This window comes from Rhinoderma darwinii, chromosome 8, assembly GCF_050947455.1.
Source record: "Rhinoderma darwinii isolate aRhiDar2 chromosome 8, aRhiDar2.hap1, whole genome shotgun sequence".
Classification (NCBI taxonomy): Eukaryota; Metazoa; Chordata; class Amphibia; order Anura; family Rhinodermatidae; genus Rhinoderma; species Rhinoderma darwinii.
Window position 1 is genome coordinate 51951707 of NC_134694.1, and position 21571 is coordinate 51973277.

At 43.0% G+C, this 21571-nt stretch overlaps 1 protein-coding gene across 1 annotated transcript in view; it reads left to right on the forward strand.

Moving 5' to 3' along the window:
* The window catches only part of AR (androgen receptor), an 808954-nt gene that overhangs the window by 657839 nt on the left and 129544 nt on the right, over nt 1-21571 (forward strand). Inside the window, exon 4 of the mRNA XM_075835639.1 lies at nt 20642-20929. Coding sequence (XP_075691754.1) covers nt 20642-20929 — 288 coding nt within the window. The remainder of the gene's footprint in view (nt 1-20641; nt 20930-21571) is intronic.

Consider the following 21571-nt stretch of genomic DNA (forward strand, 5'->3'; position numbering starts at 1 on the left):
CAGAGTGTCATAATGATGGCGGCTGCGCGAAACTCACGCAGCCGCGCATCATACGCTGCTGACACACGGAGCTGTTATGGACCTTTTGCATGCGCAAAGCTCCACGTTTTTGCGCACACAAAAAGCACACGCTTGTGTAAATCCGGCCTTAGGGTAGGAACAAACTAGGCATGAACACTGCGGATTTTATGCAACACATTTTATTGTGGAAAATCCGCACCGTATTACAGTCGAAGCAGAGTGGATGAGATTTAAACAAATCTCATCCACACGCTGCAAAAAAAATGGACCTGCAGTGTGGCTTTTTAAGCCGCAGTCAATTTATTCTGTGGGATCGCTGCTCCTCTGTTGCGGAAATGCTGCGGTTCTGCCGCAAAAATCACACATGAGAAAAAAAGAAAAGGCACTTTTTTAAATTTATAAAAAAGTTTAGACTTGCCCCGGCCGTAGTCCTGGTGACGCGATCCTCTATTCTTAGCACAGCCCGGCCTCCTGTCATGACGTTTCATCCCATGTGACTGCTTTTGGTCACATGGTCTACAGCGTCATCCCAGGAGGCGGGGCTACGTTCAGAAGAGAGAGATGTGTCACCTAAACTACGGCCAGGGCAAGTCTAAACTTTTTTTTCCCTGCAGGATTCCCGCAGCGGACACGCCTCACCAAACCTGCGCCACTATTTGGTGTGGTTTTGCTGGCAGAATTCCCTGCGGCTACCGGGGCGGATAAGCTGTGGAGTTTTACTCATAATATCCGCCTAGTGTTTTCCTACCCTTATGATGTCGCTCCTGGAGCTGCTGCCGGTCTCTAAATAGGCAATTGGTCCAGTAGAATTTGGAATTCTTTTTTTTTGTGAACCAGCTTAAAAAAAAATACAAAACTTTTGTGTTAGGGCCTGTTCACATCACCGTTCGCTTCCGTTTCGGGGTTCCGTCTGAGGTTTCCGTCGGGTGAACCACGCAACGGAAAGTGAAAGTGACAGCACAGCTTCCGTTTCCGTCACCATTAGCGCAGTTGACTACGCTATTGATTCCGTCTGAAAACCTGCCGGAATGGTGACGAACGGAAACCATTAGCGATGTTTCCGTCACCATTGAGATCAATGGTGACTGAAACGGAAGCTGTGCTGTCACTTTCACTTTCCGTTGCGGGGTTCACCCGACAGAAGCCTCAGACGGAACCCCGGAGTGGAAGCGAACGGTGATGTGAACAGGCCCTAACACAAAAGTTTTGTATTTTTTTAAGCTGGTTCACAAAAAAAAATTATTCCAAATTCTACTGGACCAACTGCCTATTTAGAGACCGGCAGCAGCTCCAGGAGCGACATCATAAGGGACACACTAGGCGGATATGCTGAGTAAAACTACACGGCTTATCCGCCCCGGTAGCCGCAGGGAATTCTGCCAGCAAAACCGCACCAAATAGTGGCGCAGGTTTCGTGAGGCATGTCCGCTGCGGGAATCCTGCAGGGAAAAAAAAGTTTAGACTTGCCCCGGCCGTAGTTTAGATGACGCGTCTCTCTCTTCTGAACGTAGCCCGCCTCCTGGGATGACGCTGTAGACCATGTGACCGCTGCAGCAGTCACATGGGATGAAACGTCATGACAGGAGGCCGGGCTGCGCTAAGAATAGAGGATCGCGTCACCAGGACTACGGCCGGGGTAAGTCTAAACTTTTTTATAAATGTAAAAAAGTACCTTTTTTTTTTCTCATGTGTGATTTTTGCGGCAGAACCGCAGCATTTCCGCAACAGAGGAGCAGCGATTCCACAGAATAAATTGATATGCTGCGGCTTAAAAATCAACACTGCAGGTCCATTTTTTTTGCAGCGTGTGGATGAGATTTGTTCAAATCTCATCCACTCGGCTGCGACTGTAATACGCTGCGGATTTTCCACAATAAAATGTGTTGCATAAAATCCGCAGTGTTCATGCCTAGTGTGTTCCTACCCTAAGGCCGGATTTACACAAGCGTGTGCTTTTTGCGTGCGCAAAAACGTGGCGTTTAGCGCATGCAAAAGGTCCATAACAGCTCCGTGTGTCAGCAGCGTATGACACTCTGTTTGTATGTTTGTAGCATGTGGTGCTTTTCTGTTTTCATTCATAGTTTATACTGCTGGGGAAGTGCTGGGCGTGATTTTCACGCACCCATTGACTTCAATGGGTGCGTGATGCGCAAACAATGCACAAATATAGGACATGTCGTGAGTTTTACGCAGCGGACACACGGACACACTCTGCATGAAAATCATAGACAGTCTGCACGGCCCCATAGAGTAACATAGGTCCGTGCGAGGCGCGTGAAAATCACACACGTTGCACGGACGTATTACACGTTCGTCTGAATAAGCCCTAACAATAAGGCCCAGTTCAGAGTTTTTGGGCCTTGATATTGACTCGGACACTGTGTCAGAATCAGCACCAAACAACTTCCAAAACCACCTCCCATTGATTTAATCTGAAATCAATGGGAGCCAGTCGCGGAAAAAAGAAAAAGCAGCACGTCCTTTCTTGCCGCGGTTCCGCCTCTAACCTGCAATCGAAATCAATGGGAGGCAGAAAATGCATTTTTCGCTGCGTTTTTTGTCTGCTGTCCTCAATCGCAGCGGGCAAAAAACGCAGCAAAAAACGCGGCAAGATAGTGTGGGCAGGTCAAAATCTTTTTCGGCCTGCAAAATACTCTGTGTGAACAGGGCCATACATAAACAGCACTTTGAGACACTTTACTCACCGTGTCAGAAGAGCTGCTCCCACTCCAGTCCTCTTCAGGCGATGTGTTCGGTCCAGACTTCCAGTCCTTCACCTCCAGGCTCCAGAAAATGGCGGGGATCGTAGAACTCCTGCCGCCGCGCAACAACTAGACTCCTCCCCCTCTCCTTACGCAGCTACGCTCTGGAGAAGAAGGAGGAGGAGGTGGAGTCGGACGAGGAGGCGGAGTCGGAGGGGGAGTCGGACGAGGAGGACGAGTCGGAGGCGGGCCAGCAGGTAAGTAGACTGTGCGCCGCTGTCCCTGTGTGGCTGTCCTTCCCCCTAGAACTTGTGTTGCGGGCGCACCGCCTCCCTCTCGGCGGCGCGCCTGGTCGTTCGCGCGCGCTTGCGGTCGTTCGCGCGGTCGCGCGCTCGCTCGTACGCGCACAAGCGGGCGATGTTTCGCGGCGGTGATGAGAGGGGGGCCCGCAGCTCACGGCGGTGTTTCACGAGAGGGGGGCCCACAGCTCACGACATTGTTTTGGTGAAAAGAACAGGCCCCATTGCAGGGGCCTGTTTTTTTCTACCAAAGGCAAGTCGCGGCAGTTGCCGGCTCCCCTTTCAATTAAGTTTGGCCGGGCCCCCTACAGTAGTACCCCTAATACCCCCCTGATGACGGCCCTGCCTATACTGATTTTTCCTGTGAGACATATGTTGATGTAGTGAACAAAGCCTAACCGAAGAGCCCACCTATTTTTACAGAAATTAAGCAAAGAGAAGGAAAAAGACCAAAAATATGCAGGTTACATCTAATATACTGTAATTTACAGCTGTCTAAGGAGTGATTATGATTTCTATAGAATGACTTGTACTCAATAAATTTAAAGGGAGATAAATCGTCAAAAGCAACACATCTATTTTATTAGGAACATGTTCATCAACACTAAAATAAAAATGTCTTAGGATATTAATCTTTAAAAATATGAAGTCTGTCCATTTCATATTTACTACGTTCTATTTTTCATTTTTATTTTCTTGCTGGTGTCTTCTTAGTCTGTTTAGGGAAGAGCAGGAAAATTGTCTTTGGGCATTGATCCCAGGGCCTTGATACCACATCTACCACATTGTCAATTTCACTCAGTACTTGTGGACACCAAGAGTCGTGAGCTAATTACTAGCTGCTGGCACATCACTCGTGCAGTAATACGCACGTGACATGACTGTCCAAGCTCCTAGTGAGCTGACAGTGCTAAGTGACATTTCAGTATGAACAAGTTAGGGTAAACAAAAAACGGCAAACAAAAAACGGCTGTAAAATACAGAGCTGTTTTCAAGCGAAAACAGCCCCTGATTTTCAGTCGTATTTTAAGCATTAAGCATTTTTTTATATGTTTTTTATGTTAGTTTTGTGGGCTGTTTTTCTAGTGAGACAATGAAAAACGGCTCAAGAAGTGACATGAACTTCTTTTTTTACGCACCATTTTTAAAAACCGGGCGCGTTAAAAAACGCCCCGTGGGAGAGAAACGCTGTTTTTCCCATTGAAATCAATGGGCAGGTGTTTGGAGCCGTTCAGCCTCTGTATTTTCAGCCGTTTTTCATGGCGTTCTCCACTTCAAACTCAGTACAAAAAGATTGTGGCGTTTGTTGTCAGGTGATTTTATTGAAAGGGCTTTATTTATTTCCCATTATTAATATGTTGCCTGCATATTCTGCTGCGATGTACACTGATTGTATTTCCTCACATCGTAAGTAAGGCTACATTCACACGAGCATGTCCATTTTGCATGCGCAATAAACAGAGCGTGTTTCCAGAATTTCATGACCGTGTGTCATCAGTGTGCGTTGCGTATGGCATCAGTGTGCTTTGCATGTGGCATCAGTTTTTTAACGTCCATGCAAGCACCTCTTTCTTTTTGTCTTTTTATCTCTCTGCATTTCCTAGCAACTTTGCGTGAAACACGGACAGCACACGAATGTCGTCTGTGTGCTGTCTGTGTTTTTCATGCACCCATACACTTCAATGGGCGATCACGTCCGCAAAAACGCAGCAATATAGGACATGCAGTGAGTTTCATGCAACAGACACTCACTGCGTGAAAGCTCACGCATGTCTGAATAGCCCCATTGAAATGCATGGGTTAGTGTGCTGTCCGTTATTTCAACGGACAGCACATGTACGAGGAACACACTCGTCTGAATGAGCCCTTAGGCAGAGTATACTTGCCAACCAACCTGTTCAGCTCAAAGCTGGATTGATCCTGTGCTGACAGAAGAGAGTCAGTTTATCTGTTTAACATACAGGCACTCAGTACTGGGATTGGAAGCTTCCACTTCTATGCCATAAAAATATTGAGGAAAGTTTGTCTACTGTGCCAGATTATCTACATTTGCAATAGAGATTTTTTGTTACGATGTATATTTTATCCTGGGATTTTCTTTCGTTATGGTGACCTAATGCTGTCAGCAGGTGCTTGGAATGCTTTTAGCGTAATTTCTAAAATTCCATGGAGCACAGATGCGAAGTAAAAAGGACAAACAGAGTTAAACAAAAAATACTTTTTACACTAGGCGCCTGTGCTATTGAGAGCCACTGACATTAGGGCTGGGCAATTATGACGTAATTCAAAATCACAATTAATTGAACATGTAACCTCGATTACGATAAATGAACAATTATTTACGCCACGCCCCCTATTTGCATTCTGCGCCATTGAATTTATATTTATCCCTGGAGCGTGATGTATACTACTGTATATAATATACCCCCTGACACTGCCCCCACACAGTATATTACCCCATAGTGCTCCCCACACAGTATAATGCCCCTATAACTGCCTTCCACACTGTATAATGCCCCATAGCTGTCCTCCACACTGAATAATGCACCTATAGCTGCCCTTCACCCAGTATAAAGCCCCTATAGCTGCCCCCACACAGTAAAATTCCCCCCATAGCTGGCCACTAAACCATATAATGACCCCCATAGCTGCCTCTACACAGTATAATGCCCCTTTAACTGCCCTTCATGCAGTATAATGCCAATATAGCTGCCCTCATACAGTATAATGCCCCTTAAAGCTGCCCTCCACACAGTATAATGCCCCCCAAAGCTGCCCCCACACAGTATAATGCCCCCATAACTGCTTCCATAGATGCACTCCACACAGTATAAAGTCCTCCATAGCTTCCCCATCACCATATAATACCCCATAGAGGCCCCCACGTTGTATAATGCCCCCATAGCTTCCCTTACACAGCCCCAATTTTGCATGATAAAAATAATAATATACATACTCACCTAACCCCGTTCCAACGACGAGTGGAGGAGATCCTTCTGTTTCTCCAGTCTGTGCGGTTTGGCACAGACAGCCGCGATGAAATCACTACCATGCGTCCGGTGTAACAGAGTGAATGGTAGAGCAGGGACCTTACATCCCCATACTCTACCATTGGATTTAACAGTATCTTCGTCCTGAAATTCATAGTACGGTCGAAAAAAGACATATGTCCATCAAGTTCAACCAAGAGATAGAAGAAAGGAAAGGGACAGTTTAAAACGGGAATTTAAAAAAAACAACAAAAAAAACAGAAATGCACAGATGACGTCGGTTAATTGTGCTCCGTTTCGGTTACGTTTCTATTAATTGCCCATCCCTACCTGAAATACAAAATCTTTGTCGCTCCCCCTAATGAAGACTTAATCCTGGAAATGTCAATAATGGGCTACTGTTAGATATTTAACATCTCTTAAAGGTTCACTTATACTAGCTATGTAGTTCATGACACACTGGCACTGGAAGAATTGCTGTGATAGTTGTAAATAAGTGTAGTTGTTAGGGTATATTCACACGGCTTATTTTTGTCAGTTTTTCGGGCCGTTAATGCCCGAAAAAAGGCCGAAAAATCGGAAGCAGAACTCCTCCAAACATCTGCCCATTGATTGCAATGGGAAAACGCCGTTCTGTTCCGACGGGCTGTTTTTTTACACAGCCCTTTTGAAAAACAGCCGCGTAAATAAACGCAGGTCACTTCTTGGGATGTTTTTGGAGCCGTTTTTCATAGACTCTATTGAAAACAGCTCCAAAAACGGCTGTATAAAACACAGCGAAAAACTTTGCAAAAAAACGAGTGGCTTAAAAAACGTCTGGAAATCAGTAGCTGTTTTCCCTTGAAAACAATTCCGTATTTTCAGACGTTTTTGAGTTTGTGTGTGAACATACCCTAAATGTTTATAAAAACCTCTAAGACCTTCTTCAGATGATGTGTTCGGTTTGTGATATATGGACCGTGTATCGGCCACATTTCCCGGACCAACCAGAGTTCAGGGAGTCGAACTCCTAGCACCATAGTCATCTATGATGCTAGGAGTCTCTGCCTCCCCACTAAAATACTGTCCCATACTGAAAACATGATTACAGTACGGGACATTATTCCCGCGGGGAGGCAGGTGATTCTTGGAGCCCGATTCCCTAAACTGTGATTGGTCCAGGAAATGCGGCCGACACATGGTCCGTATAGCACGGACCAAACACGACCATCTGAATAAGGCCTTAATGTGCAGTCACACGCGGCAGATTTTGTTGCCGAAACTTTCTGAATCTGAATGGAACTTGCAAAAGTCCATGTACCTGCTGCAGAAACAACATTCAGATGAATGAAACTTATTTTCAGTCGCAGAAATTTCTGCAACAAAATCTGCCGCATCTGACTGCATCTTAAAGCCTTGTTTACATATTGTATATTTGCTACAGATTTGGAATGTATTCTTTAAGCCCAGGGCATGAGGGGGCTCGTGCCGCCAGCCGACACGCCCCCTCCCCATATGCCCGGTGGCGCCGTTACTATGGGACCCGCGCCGCCGAGCCTCCAACAAGTATGGGCCAGGCGACAGAGGCCCTCTCATGACTGTAGGCGTCGCTAGCACCGGAGAGGGCCCCGGTGCTAGCGACAGCCAAATATATGCATTAGCGCTGAATAGCCGGCCATTCCCGACCATTCAGCACTTTACAATGACGCTTATTGGCTAGCGGCGCGATGACGTCATCGCGTCGCTTCCATGTTTGAAAGGCGCTGATTGACGGGGCAAGTCATTCCGCCCCGCCAATCAGCGTCATTGGACGACACTCGTTCAGCTCCTGCAGACCCGATCAGAAGAGAGCAGATCTGCATCGCCAGCGAACAGGAACGCGATCATGTGAGTATGTTTTTTTTTTTTTTCCCTCATAAAACTGTTAATGGTATTATCTATAGTGGGGGCTCTATCTACAGGGGGGTCGTCTATATGTGGGCCACTATATACAGGGGGTCTATATGTGGGGATGTGGGGCACTAGCTACAGGGGTGGTCTATATGTGGGGATGTGGGCCACTTTATACAGGGGGGCCTATATGTGGGCCACTATCTACGGGGGGGTCTATATGTGGGGCACTATATACAGGGTGTTCTATATGTGGGGCACTATATACAGGGGGAGCTATATGTGGGACACTATAAAGGGGTGGGCTATATGTAGAGCACTATCTATAGGGGAGCTATTTTTAGGGCACTTTCTATAGGGGTGGGCTATATGTGGGACACTATATACAGGGGTGGGTTACCTGTGGGGCACTAGCAACTGGGTGGCTATATGTAGGGCACTGTCTACAGAGGTGGGCTATACGTGGAGCACTACCTATAGGGGAAGCTATATGTAGGGCAGCACGGTGGCTATGGGGGCACCATCTACAGGGGGCATGTTGTGTGTGTGTGTGTGTGTGTGTGTGTGTGTGTGTGTGTGTGTGTGTGTGTGACAGTGTACTATTATAATCAGGAACGCAGTGTATGGCGCTATTATAGTTAGGGTATGTGCACACACACTAATTACGTCCGTAATTGACGGACGTATTTCGGCCGCATGTCCCGGACCGAACACAGTGCAGGGAGCCGGGCTCCTAGCATCATACTTATGTACGATGCTAGGAGTCCCTGCCTCACTGCAGGACAACTGTCCCGTACTGTAATCATGTTTTCAGTACGGAACATTTGTCCTGCAGCGAGGCAGGGACTCCTAGCATCGTACATAAGTATGATGCTAGGAGCCCGGCTCCCTGCACTGAGTTCGGTCCGGTACTTGCGGCCGAAATACGTCCGTCAATTACGGACGTAATTAGTGTGTGTGCACATACCCTTAGAGGTGCAAGAGGTGTTGAGAATTTTAACTTTGTTTATAGGTGCAGAAATGTTTTAAAAGTGAGAAGCTGAAGACATCTGAACGGAAAACTGCAGAAATGGGTCATGGCCTGTTGAAATCCACATAGAGGTCTGGACCGGAGGGAGAAGAAAAGAACTAGAATCTGAGACGTCATCGGTGTAAATGTTTATTCTGCCTCTAATCAGTATTGTAGTCACTGTATGATCTGCAGCGAGATGATGGGTGGTATGATTATGATATGAGTTTTTTTTGTGAAACAGCATCTCCCAGCATATCTTCACCATTGGTCGGGCCATGCTGGGAGCTGTAGTTTTACGCCGTACAAACCTATACGACAGGGGTGGCACTAAATTGAGCTGTATTTGTTCTGGTGCTGTATATATTGGTTTTGATGCTGTATGTAAGTACGGAGCTTGGTTCTGGTGCTGTATATACGTATGAGATTTGTTTTGGGGCTGTGTATATATGTAATGAGTTTTGTTCTGGTGCTGTATATATGTACTGAGCTTGGTTCTAGGGATGTATTTAAGTACTGAGGTTGGTTCTGGTGCTGCATTTATGTACTGAGGTTTGTTCTGGTGCTGTATATATGTATGGGCTTGGTTCTAGTGCTGTATTTATGTACTGAGCTTGGTTCTAGTGCTATATTTATGTACTAATCTTGGTTGTGGTACTGTATTTATGTACTGAGCTTGGTTGTGGTACTGTATATATGTCAGATCTTGGTTCTGGATCTGTAGTTATATAGGATATATTTATAATAACAAAATTGCAGGGCAGATGGAATTGTTCTCAATTCATTGTATATTTAATGGGAATCTGTCAGGTAGTTTTAACCCGTTGAACCGCCACCATGCGGTAATACATGACCGACAATATTTCCAAACATTCCTTTGTATGTTTTTTTCAGATGCAGCAAAATTCTTAAAATCCACTTTTAAAACGACATACACTATATTCTAATTACTTATTAGAGGGTCATGGGGCGGTGCCGCTATCCTAAAGCGTCACATAGTACTGACCCCAAACCCAACTTTCCATGTTTGAGTGACATCTCCCTGGCTGATACAACTTTATCGGATGCGCCATTGCCTTGTACACAAGGGGGGGCTGTGTGGCACTATACACAAGGGGGAGCTGTGTGGCACTATACACAAGGGGGAGCTGTGTTGCACTATACACAAGGGGGAACTGTATGGCACTATTTACAAGGGGGAGGACTGTGGCTCTATCTACAGGGGGCTGAGTATGGCGCAATCTACAGGGGTCTGTTTGTGGCACTTTCTATTAAGGGGGGCGGGGCTGTGCTGCACTTTCTACTAAGGGGGGGCTGTGTGTCACTATATACAGTGGGAGCTGTATAGCGCTATATACAGTGGGGGCTTTATGGCAATATCTACAGGGGGCTGTATGGCACTATCTACAAGGGGGAGGTGGGGCACTATCTACAAATGGGGCGTAACACTGTCTACAGGCGGGGCTATACAGCACTGTCTACAGGGGGGCTGTATGGCACATTCTACAGGGGACACTATTTATAAAAGGGGCTGCTTGCGGCATCTGGGGGGGGCGGTCACGAATTTCCTATGCGGCCCAGTCTTTCCTAGTTACGCCCCTACTTTAAGCCAAAACCAGGAACGGAACCTAGACAGAAGAAATATATAAAAAGCCTTAAATGGACACTTACTTTTCAAACAACTTATGCTAATTTAATAGTGTACCTGATCTAGACCAACTTTGTAAGTTACTTACTGTTACATTTAGTTGCTTTATCTATGCAAATTTTTTGAGAAGTTACTGCCACTAAGTGTCATAAACTAGGAATTACTTATATGCACTGGCGATCTCCCTTGAGTTATTTACAAAGAGTTACTAGGAATGGGAGCAATTTCTTAGAGAGGTTTCCAAAGGTTACTTTATGTATATAGTCAACCATATATTGTACACTATTTCCCATGAGTGGACACTTTGCCACATCATGGATTACTACTTATTCTATGACCAGCATTTGATCAGTCTATCCTGCTGTACCACTGACTAGAATATGTATTACCTTGTGATATTACGATTTTAAATTGTTTGTCTAATGTGTAGTAAAATTTGTTATACCTTTTATATATATTTGGCTATATGCTCCATTTTTCTAAAATGGTTTGATTAAACTATGTAGGTATTTTAATGTACTCTAGCAGCGATCAGCGGTGCAGGTCTTCAAGTCCCCCAAGGGGACGGAAAAAAAAAGTTAATAAAAGTTAATAAAAATATTTTTAAAAAAGTGTAAAAATAAAAGTTACAAGATACAAAAACAAAAACGGATTTTTCCTATAATAAGCCTTTTAATATAGGGGGAAAAATGAAACCGTTATAAGGTTAGGTCCAAACCTATACAGGCAGAAAGACCATAATAGAGTTAGAAATAATCTTATATCAAAATTGTATTTAATCTTACATACATAAGATGTTAAAAAAAAAAAGACATACATTAACCCCTTAAGGATCCAGCCTAGATTTGACCTTACGGCTCAGAGCCCAGTTTTTTTTAAATCTGGCGTGTCACTTTATGTGGTAATAACTCTGGAATGCTTATACCTAACCAAGCGATTCTGAGATTGTTTTCTCGTGACATTGGACTTTGTTAGTGGTAAATTTTGGTCTATATATAGTGTTTATTTGTAAAAAAAAAAATAGCTAAATTGACAGAAAATTTTAGCATTAGCATTTTTCTGAATTTAAATGCATCTGCTTGTAAGACAGATATACCACACAAAATAGTTACTAGTTAACATTTCCCATATGTCAACTATATGTTGGCATAATTTTTTTGAACATTCCTTTATTTTCGAGGACGTTATAAGGCTTAGAACCTAAGCAGGAATTTCAAATTTTTGGAAGAAATTTTCAAAATACTTTTTTTTAGGTATCAGTTCAGTTCTGAAGTGGTTTTGAGGGGCCTATATATTAGAAATACCCCATTTTAAAAACCTGAACCCTCAAAGTATCTTAAAGTATTCAAAACAGCATTTAGAACGTTTTTTTTAACCATTTAGGCATTTCACAGGAATTTAAGCAAAATAGAGGTGAAATTTATACATTTCATTTATTCCTTTTTGGTTTTTTTTGTAAAACAGAAGGTTTTACCAGAGAAACGCAACTCAATATTTATTGCCCAGATTCTGTAGTTTTAGAAATATCCCACATGCGGCCCCAGTGTACTACTGGACTGAAACACAGGCTTCAGAAGCAAAGGAACATCTAGTGGATTTTGGGGCCTTATATTTATGAGAAAATATTTTAGGCACCATGTCAGGTTTGAAGAGGTCTTGTGGGGCCAAAACAGTGGAAACCCCACAAAAGTGACCCCATTTGGCAAACCACACCCCTCTTTTTTGTACCACTATGCGACTTGAAGGCATGAAGCCCTGATCGCTATTCTAATACACTGCACTACATGCGTAGTGCATTGTATTAGAGCTACTCACTGACAGTAAGCATAGTGGGTCCTGCCTTTGTCAGGACCCACTAGGCTTCCGTAGATGGCATAGCCGGAGGCCACGTCGCGGGACATCAATTGTGTTTTAACGCCTTAGAAGCCGCAATCGCTATTGAACACGGCTTCTAAGAGGTTAATCGACGGGGACCACCGCAATGGGTCCTTGAGGAAGGAGCTGCGGCAACTGCTGTACGTGACTGGAGGGTGGCGGAATGCTGGTTATTCCCAGGTCATTGAGCGCGAACGATGCGCTCAGCATGACCAACTAGTACGTCCTGGAGCGGGAAGAGGTTAATTGGATAAAACCCCAAAAACCTTCATAAAGGAGGATCAAAAAACAAGTCGTGGGTAACCTGGATATATAGACTGTGTCACGGCCTCAAACAAATGGCATAAATATACATGCATAAATGTATACAGAAGTAAACATGGCACTGTCCTGTTATACAATCTACACTCTTCAAAATTTAAATTGCTACACCAAGAAGGAACATTTTTGGAATTGTGGAAATCACTGGATCAATAGACATGTTAATAATATATAAATGATAAAAAAATTGAAAAAAAATATTCCAAACATCTTGATATATTCAATATCGAGTATGAGCGGCACACGCAGAAATACACACACTTACTCACCTTAGCAATTCTGTCAATGAGGTTATTAACCCCTTAAGGACGCAGCCTAGTTTTGGCCTGAAGGCTCAGAGCCCATTTTTCAAATCTGACATATTTCACTTTATGTGGTAATAACGTCGGAATGCTTAAACCTATCCAAGCGATTCTGAGATTGTTTTCTTGTGACACATTGGGCTTCATGTTCGTGGTCAAATTTGGTCAATATATTCAGTGTTTATTGGTGAAAAATTGCAAAATTTAGAGACAATTTTGAAAAAATTGAATTTTTCAGAATTTTAATGCATCTGCTTGTAAAACAGACGGTTATACCACCCAAAATGGTTACTAGTTCACATTTCCCATATGTCTACTTTAGATTGGCATTGTTTTTTGAACACACTTTTATCTTTCTCGGACGTTACAAGGCTTAGAACATAAACAGCAATTTCTCATATTTTTAAGAAAATTTCAAAAGCCTTTTTTTTAAGGTACCTCTTCAGTTCTGAAGTGGCTTTGAGGGGCCTATGTATTAGAAACCCTGATAAAACACCCCATTTTAAAAACTAGACCCCTCAAAGTATTCAGAACAGCATTTAGAAAGTTTTTTAACCCTTCAGGCATTTCACAGGAATTAAAGCAAAGTGGAGGTGAAATTTGCAAATTTCATTTTTCTTGCTGAATTTCAATTTTATTAATTTTTTTTTCTGTAACACAGAAGGTTTTACCAGAGAAACACTACTAAATATGTATTGTCCAGATTCTGCAGTTTTTTAGAAATGTCCCACATGTGGCTCTACTGCGCTCGTGGACAAACACAAGCCCTAGAAGCAAAGAAGCACCTAGTGCATTTTGAGGCCTCTTTTTTTATTAGAATATATTTTAGGCAGCATGCCAGGTTTGAAAAGGTGTTGAGGTGCCAAAACAGTAGGAATCCCCCAATAGTGACTCCATTTTGGAAACTACACCCCTCAAGGAATTCATTTATGGTTGTTGTTACCATTTTGACCGCACAGTTTTTTCACAGCACGTATTTGAATTGGGCTGTGAAATGAATAAAATGTCATTTGTGAACAAAATTTCTTATTTTCACAGGGAACAAAATACCCCATTTTGTTGCCCAATTTGTCCTTAGTGCGGCAATACCCCATTTGTAGTGATAAACTGCCGTTTGGGCCCATGGGAGGGCTCAGAAGGAAAGGAGCACTATGTGTTTGTTGGAGTCAAGATTTTGCTGGATTGGTTTTCGGGTGCCATATCGCATTTGCAGAGACCCAGAGGTATCGAAGCAATGGAAACCCACCAGAAGCGACCCCATTTTGGAGACTACAACCCTCAAGGAATTCAAATATGGTTGTTGTTACAATTTTGACCGCACAGTTTTTTCACAGCACCTATTTGAATTGGGCTGTGAAATGAAAAAAATTATTTTTTTTTCCAGTAAGATGTAATTTTTGATCAAAATTTCTTATTTTCACAGGGAACAAAATACCCCATTTTGTTGCCCAATTTCTCCTGAGTGCAGCAATACCCCATTTGTGGCGATAAACTGCCGTTTGGGCCCATGGGGGGCCTCAGAAGGAAAGGAGCGCTGTGTGTTCTTTGGAGTGCAGATTTTGCTGGTTTGGTTTTCGGGTGCGATGTCACATTTGCAGAGCCCCAGAGGTATCAAAGTAATGGAAACCCACCAGAAGTGACCCCATTTTGGAAACTACACCCCTCAAGGAATTCATTTATGGGTAATGTGACCATTTAGACCCCATAGTTTTTTCACAGAACTTATTTGAATTTGGCTGGGAATTAAAAAAATAATATTTTTTCCAATAGTATGTCGTTTTAGCTCAAAAATTCTTCTTTTCACAAGAAATAAAATACTCCATTTTGTTGCCCAATTTGTCCAGAGTGCGGCAATACCCCATTTGTGGTGATAAACTGCCGTTTGCGCCCATGGGAGGGCTCAGAACGAAAGGACCACCATTTGGCCTACTGGGGATTTTCTGGTGCGAAGTCATGTATGCAGTAGCCCCTGAGGTACCAGTACAGTTGAAACCCGCAAGAAGTGACCCCGTTTTAAAAACTACACCCTTAGGGCATTCATCTAGAGGTGTAGTGAGCATTTTGACCGGAGACTTACACAACATAAACTGTAATGCGGGTTCTCCTGGGTACATAAATACCCTACATGTGGCTGTTATCAGCTGCCTGGGCACACAGCAGGGCCCAGAGGGGAAAGACGAGGGGGGATAAGCTGTGCGGATTACATCAGGGTACGTAAAATTTGGCTAAATTATAAACCAAGGGATGTATGATAAATTTTGAAACACTCTTTCATACAGAGCTCTGGTTTTTCGGGACACGTGTCACATTGATATATTGTGTCCTCCCTTATCCCCCTCTTATAGCAGACTTTGCACCTCTTTTGACTTTTTCCCTTCTTGCCAGTTTGGGGAACTTCTCCTGGAAAGTGTTGCCCTGGTACGATGCGTGTGGCCCCGCTTCCAGAAGTACTGGGTGCCCCCCCTTCTTGGTCCCTAAAGATTAGGTTCTTGATAATCACCTCTTGAAATTCCAGGAAAGTTCCCGTCTGGCCTGTACATCGACGTAGCACGTACACATTGTACAAAGCTATCGGTATGATGTGCACAGCCAGCTTCTTATACCACACCGCATGGCGCTGTAGGGCTTCAGGACTTGATCTAACAAGTCCACCCCTCCCATGTACCTATTGTAGTCCAGGATGCAGTCAGGTTTGGGGGTGTCTGTACTGGTACTTCGTCCTGGTACATGGGTACTGGTGTGGCCATGTATTGTTGTCAATACAAGGACATCTCTCTTGTCCTTGTACTTGACACACAATATGTTGCTGCTAGATTGTGCCCTGCTCTCACGCCTTCTGAGTGTTTGCCCAAGCAGAGCCTTAGGGAGGCCTCTCATATTTCTTCTAGCAGTGCCGCATGCCGCAGGACTGGAAGTGAAGCAGTTGAAGAGTGGGACACTGGTATAAAAATTATCCAGGTATAGGTGGTGACCCTGGTCCAGAAGTGGGTGCACCAAACCCCACACAATATTTGCATTAACTCCCAGCGAGGGGGGGCATTCTGGGGGCTGAATACTGCTGTCCTTCCCTTCATGTATCCTAAATCTGTAGGTTTACCCTGATGCACTCTCACATAGCTTATACATCTTCACGCCATACCTTGCCCTCTTACCCGGCAGGTACTCGCGGAATTGAACCCTCCCTTTAAAATGTACCCAGGACTCATCAATAGAAATACACTTCTCGGGGGTGTATGCTTGGGAAAACCGGGCACTGAAACGGTCTAATAGGGGTCTCCGTTAATACAAACGGTCAAAACTGGGGTCATCTCGGGGTGGGCACGGCTCATGATCAGTATAATATAAGAAGCGAAGTATTGCCTAATTTATTTATTTTTTTAGGTTACAGTTCAGTTCTGAAGTTGCTTTGAGGGGCCCATATATTAGAAACCCCTATCAAACACCCCATCTTAGAAACTAGACCCCTCAAAGTATTCAGAACAGCATTTAGAAAGTTCATGAACCCTTTAGGTGTTTCACAGAAATTTAGAGCAAAGTAGAGGTGAAATGTACTTTTTTTTTTGTTGTCAGAAAATCCTCTTTATACCATTTTTTTTATAACACAAAATGTTTTATCAGAGCAACGCAACTCAATTGCCCAGATTATATATCCCACATGTGGCCCTAGTGCGGTAATGGACTGAAGCACCGGCCTACGAAGCAAAGGCGCACCTAGAGGATTTAGAAGCCTCTTTTTTATTAATCACTATGTCCGGTTTGAAGAGCTCTTGTGGTGCCAAAACAGTGGAAACCCCCCAAAAGTGCCCCCATTTTGGAAACTAGACACCTTGAGGAATTCATTGTAGTTTTCTTGGGGTGCATGCAGCTTTTTGATCAGTTTTTATGCTATTTTTAGGTGGCGTGGTGACTAAAAATCAGCAATTCTACTATTGTTTTTTTATTCTATTTTTTTTACAGCGTTCACCGTGTGCTATAAGTGACATTCACTTTATTCTGCGCGGCGATACGATTATGGCGATACGATTATGGCGATACCATATGTTTATAGTTTTTTTTATGTCTTATGGCGTTTGCACAATATAATAACTTTTGTAAAAAATCATTCACTTTTTGTGTTACCATATTCTAAGAGCCAGAACTTTTTTATTTTTCCATCAATAAAGCCGTGCGAGGAATTATTTTTTGCATAACGAACTATAGTTTCGGTCAGTAAAATTTTTAGGTACATGCAACTTTTTGATCTCTTTTTATTCCATTTTTTGGGAGGTGAAGTGACCAAACAATTGTGATTGTGGTACGGTTTATTATTATTTTCTTTTACGGCGTTCACCGTGCGGAATAAATAATGAAATAATTTTGTAGTTCAGCCCGTTACGGACATGGCGATACCAATTATGTATAGTTTATTTGTTTGTTTATATATTTTTATTAATAATAAAGGACTGATAAGGTAAAAAGGGGGATTTTTAATTTGAATACTTTTAAAACTTTTATTTTCTTATTTTTACACATCTTTTTTTTACTTTTTTTTTACTTTATTACTTTGTCCCACTAGGGGACTCTAGGGCAGGAGGCCCTGATCGCTATTCTAATACACTGCACTACATGCGTAGTGCAGTGTATTAGAACTGTCAGCTACTCACTGACAGCAAGCATAGTGGGTCCTGACTTTGTCAGGACCCACTAGGCTTCCGTCGATGGCATAGCCGGATGCCATTGTTTGGTGTCCTGTTGCCACAGTCCCCATCGCCGGCTGCTATCGTGTAGCAGGCCGGCGATGGCAGCTTAACCCCTAAAAAGCTGCGATCTCTATTGAACGCGGCTTTTAAAGGGTTAATCAGCGGGGACACAGCGATCGGTCCCCGCTGTAGGAGCTGTGACAGCTGCTGTACGAGACAGCAGCTGTCACAGCTCCTTCATGTGTCGGGAGGACGGCCGAAACGGTCGTTACTCCTGAGATGTACTATTAGGTCATGGAGCGCGAACGATACAGCTACCATTACCTAATAGTAAATCCAGGAGCGGGGTTAATGGTTCGCTGAGGAATGTTATGCCACGCTGAATGCACTTGGGAATGCAAATCATCAAGATTGGCTGCTGGCAGCTCCCTTTGCAATTGCCAACCAATGACGTCCCAGATTTGCTCGATGGGAGTCAAGTCCAGAGACGCTGCAGGCCATGGTAGAATGTTTAGGCCGCGCAGGCTGCTCACTGTAGCACGAGCAAGATGCGCCCTGGTGTTGTCCTGGGACACTTTAGAGAAATGGCCGACCACTGGTTCCACAACCAAATCAATGTAATGCAGAGCTGTTCGTGTACCTGATATGAAGACTAGAGGGATCCGGCTACCATACGATATGTCACCTCACACCATAATCCCAGGAGTAGAGCCGGTGTGACGTTCCCTTGTGAAGGCCTCCTTCTCCAGACCAATCTTCGGCTATCATTGCATCCGAGACAAATGCGGGACTCAGAGGACAAAGATCCCATAGAGACGGATCGAAACGTTGCCTGCCTGGGGTGAATAAACACACCACTTTTTTTGCACCAATTTCCTTGGAGTGCTGCCTCTTACATTTTTTTTATTTTATTTTTATTTATTAATTTTTATTTTTTTGGATTATATATATAATATATATATGAACAAGTTCAAATCTGGTTGTTAGTCATACATTTGATGTGACATTTTGCAAGAGTTTGATGCGGTTCACTAGAAAGTAGCCTGGAATAGAAGAAAATGGATGAAAAACTGATGTACACAAAAATTTGTAAAACTCAGGGTGATTATAGGAAAAGAAAAAGAAAGAAATGGCAAAGATATGTGTTAATGACAAATGTATAGTAATGCACCCAGACTGTAGAAATAGTATGGCTGCCATTACATGAAATTAATTACAATAGTAAGTAAAACAGTGCAAAATAAAGACTTGGGTATACTGTTTACCATAACATTAAACAGTAGCGTTCAATGCCATGCAGCAGCTGTAAAGGTGGAAAAAATATTTAAAGTGCATAAAATTCAAATGAAGTCTTACATTGCCTCTACAGAAATCAACAGTGGGGACACGTCTTGAATATTAGGTAAAGTTTTAGACACCACAAAGGATAGTGGGAAGCTGAAGGTTCAGATGTATGCAATTAGGTAAAAATGTATGGGAGATCACCCTTACAGGAAAAGGGTTTCTGTACATGTAAACTCATTAATATTTATTAATATATCAAGAGTGAGATCTTAGATTCATTCCAAGAATTCTATCTGGAGTAGGAGGCCTCAGTTGCATTCCCATCATCATCAATATAGAAAGCAATTTCTTAACAGTGGTTTGTGGAATACTCTATTTCTAACTACTATAACAAAAATGATTTCAGATTTATCTTATGAATAATGGTGTTGAAAGTCATAATTAGAATTAAAGACAAAAGTTCTAGGACAAAATATGACGTTGTGATCGGTAGCGTATTCTGATTTTTGGGACCTCCGCCAATCCAGACAACGAAGGGGAGTGCCACTGTGCGGGGAACTGCAACACAGCTCTATTCAAGTTAAAGAGGCTCTGTCACCAGATTTTGCAACCCCTATCTGCTATTGCAGCAGATCGGCGCTGCAATGTAGATTACAGTAACGTTTTTATTTTTAAAAAACGAGCATTTTTGGCCAAGTTATGACCATTTTTGTAGTTATGCAAATGAGGCTTGCAAAAGTCCAAGTGGGTGTGTTTAAAAGTAAAAGTCCAACTGGGCGTGTATTATGTGCGTACATCGGGGCGTTTTTAATACTTTTACTAGCTGGGCGTTCTGATGAGAAGTATCATCCACTTCTCTTCAGAACGCCCAGCTTCTGGCAGTGCAGATCTGTGACGTCACTCACAGGTCCTGCATCGTGTCAGACGAGCGAGGACACATCGGCACCAGAGGCTACAGTTGATTCTGCAGCAGCATCAGCGTTTGCAGGTAAGTAGCTACATCGACTTACCTGCTAACGCCGATGCTGCTGCAGAATCAACTGAAGCCTCTGTTGCCGATGTGTTCGACACGATGCAGGACCTGTGAGTGACGTCACAGATCTGCACTGCCAGAAGCTGGGCGTTCTGAAGAGAAGTGGATGATACTTCTCGTCAGAGCGCCCAGCTAGTAAAAGTATTAAAAACGCCCCGATGTACGCACATAAAACACGCCCACTTGGACTTTTACTTTTAAACACACCCACTTGGACTTTTGCAAGCCTCATTTGCATAACTACAAAAATGGTCATAACTTGGCCAAAAATGCTCGTTTTTTTAAAATAAAAACGTCACTGTAATCTACATTGCAGCGCCTATCTGCTGCAATAGCAGATAGGGGTTGCAAAATCTGGTGACAGAGCCTCTTTAAAGAGATGTAGTTCCCTGCACAGCAGGCGCTTGTAGCTTTGCTGTTCATGCAAAGTCAGTGAAACCTCTTCATTTTAAGGATTGTCGGAAAGTCAGACCATCATGGAATGTAACAAAAAATGAATGGACATATTTTACATATGAAAATATAAACAACTTGACATAATATTTTGTTTTCTTTTCACACGTTTAATTACATTTTTTAAAATGTTTTGGATTTTTTTCTCATTTGCAGCACGGAAGCTGAAGAAATTAGGAAACCTTAAAGCGCAGGAGGAGTTGGAGGGATCTCCTGGACAGGGAGAAGGCAGAGAAATGACACCCAACATGTCCCTCACACAGCTTGAAGGGTACAGCTGCCAACCCATCTTCCTTAATGTGCTGGAGGCCATAGAGCCCATTGTGGTGTGTGCAGGACATGACAACAATCAGCCAGATAGCTTTGCTGTGCTCCTTAGCAGCCTGAATGAACTGGGTGAGAGGCAACTAGTACATGTGGTAAAGTGGGCAAAGGCATTACCAGGTAGGCATTTGTATCTCTATGCTATGTGAAATTTAACCAAACCAATCTCTTAGAAAACGTTAACATAAAGAATTGCAGAACTGTGCAGACATATGCTCCGTAATTTTAATTATTATTTCTATTTGAATCTTGTTCTGCAACATGTACAAAATATTTTTTTTAAATTGTGTCAAAATGTTGTGACTTCAGATTTGTATTTGTTGCCAGTGGATTAATTTATACAAAGGCTTAAAAGCTGTACAGCAAAACCTACAATTACCTCTAAATAAACCATAATTGGCCCTTCACAAGAATATATCAAAAGCTTGGGATATAACGCCCAATGTGTATACCAATAATATCTTGATTAAATATAAATAACAATCATATCAAAAGAACACAGTTAACCCTTTCAGGACCGAGCTCATTTTGGCCTTCAGGACCAGACCGAATTTTTCAAATTTGACATGTGTCTACTTATGTTGTAATAACTCTAAAATGCTTTTACCTATCCAAGCGATTCTGAGATTGTTTTCTCGTGACATATTGTACTTTATGTTAGTGGAAAAATATGGTCAATAAATTCATTGCTTATTTGTGAAAACCACCAAAATGTAAAGAAAATTTGCAAAAAGTATGATTTTTGCAAGTGGCCCTATGATG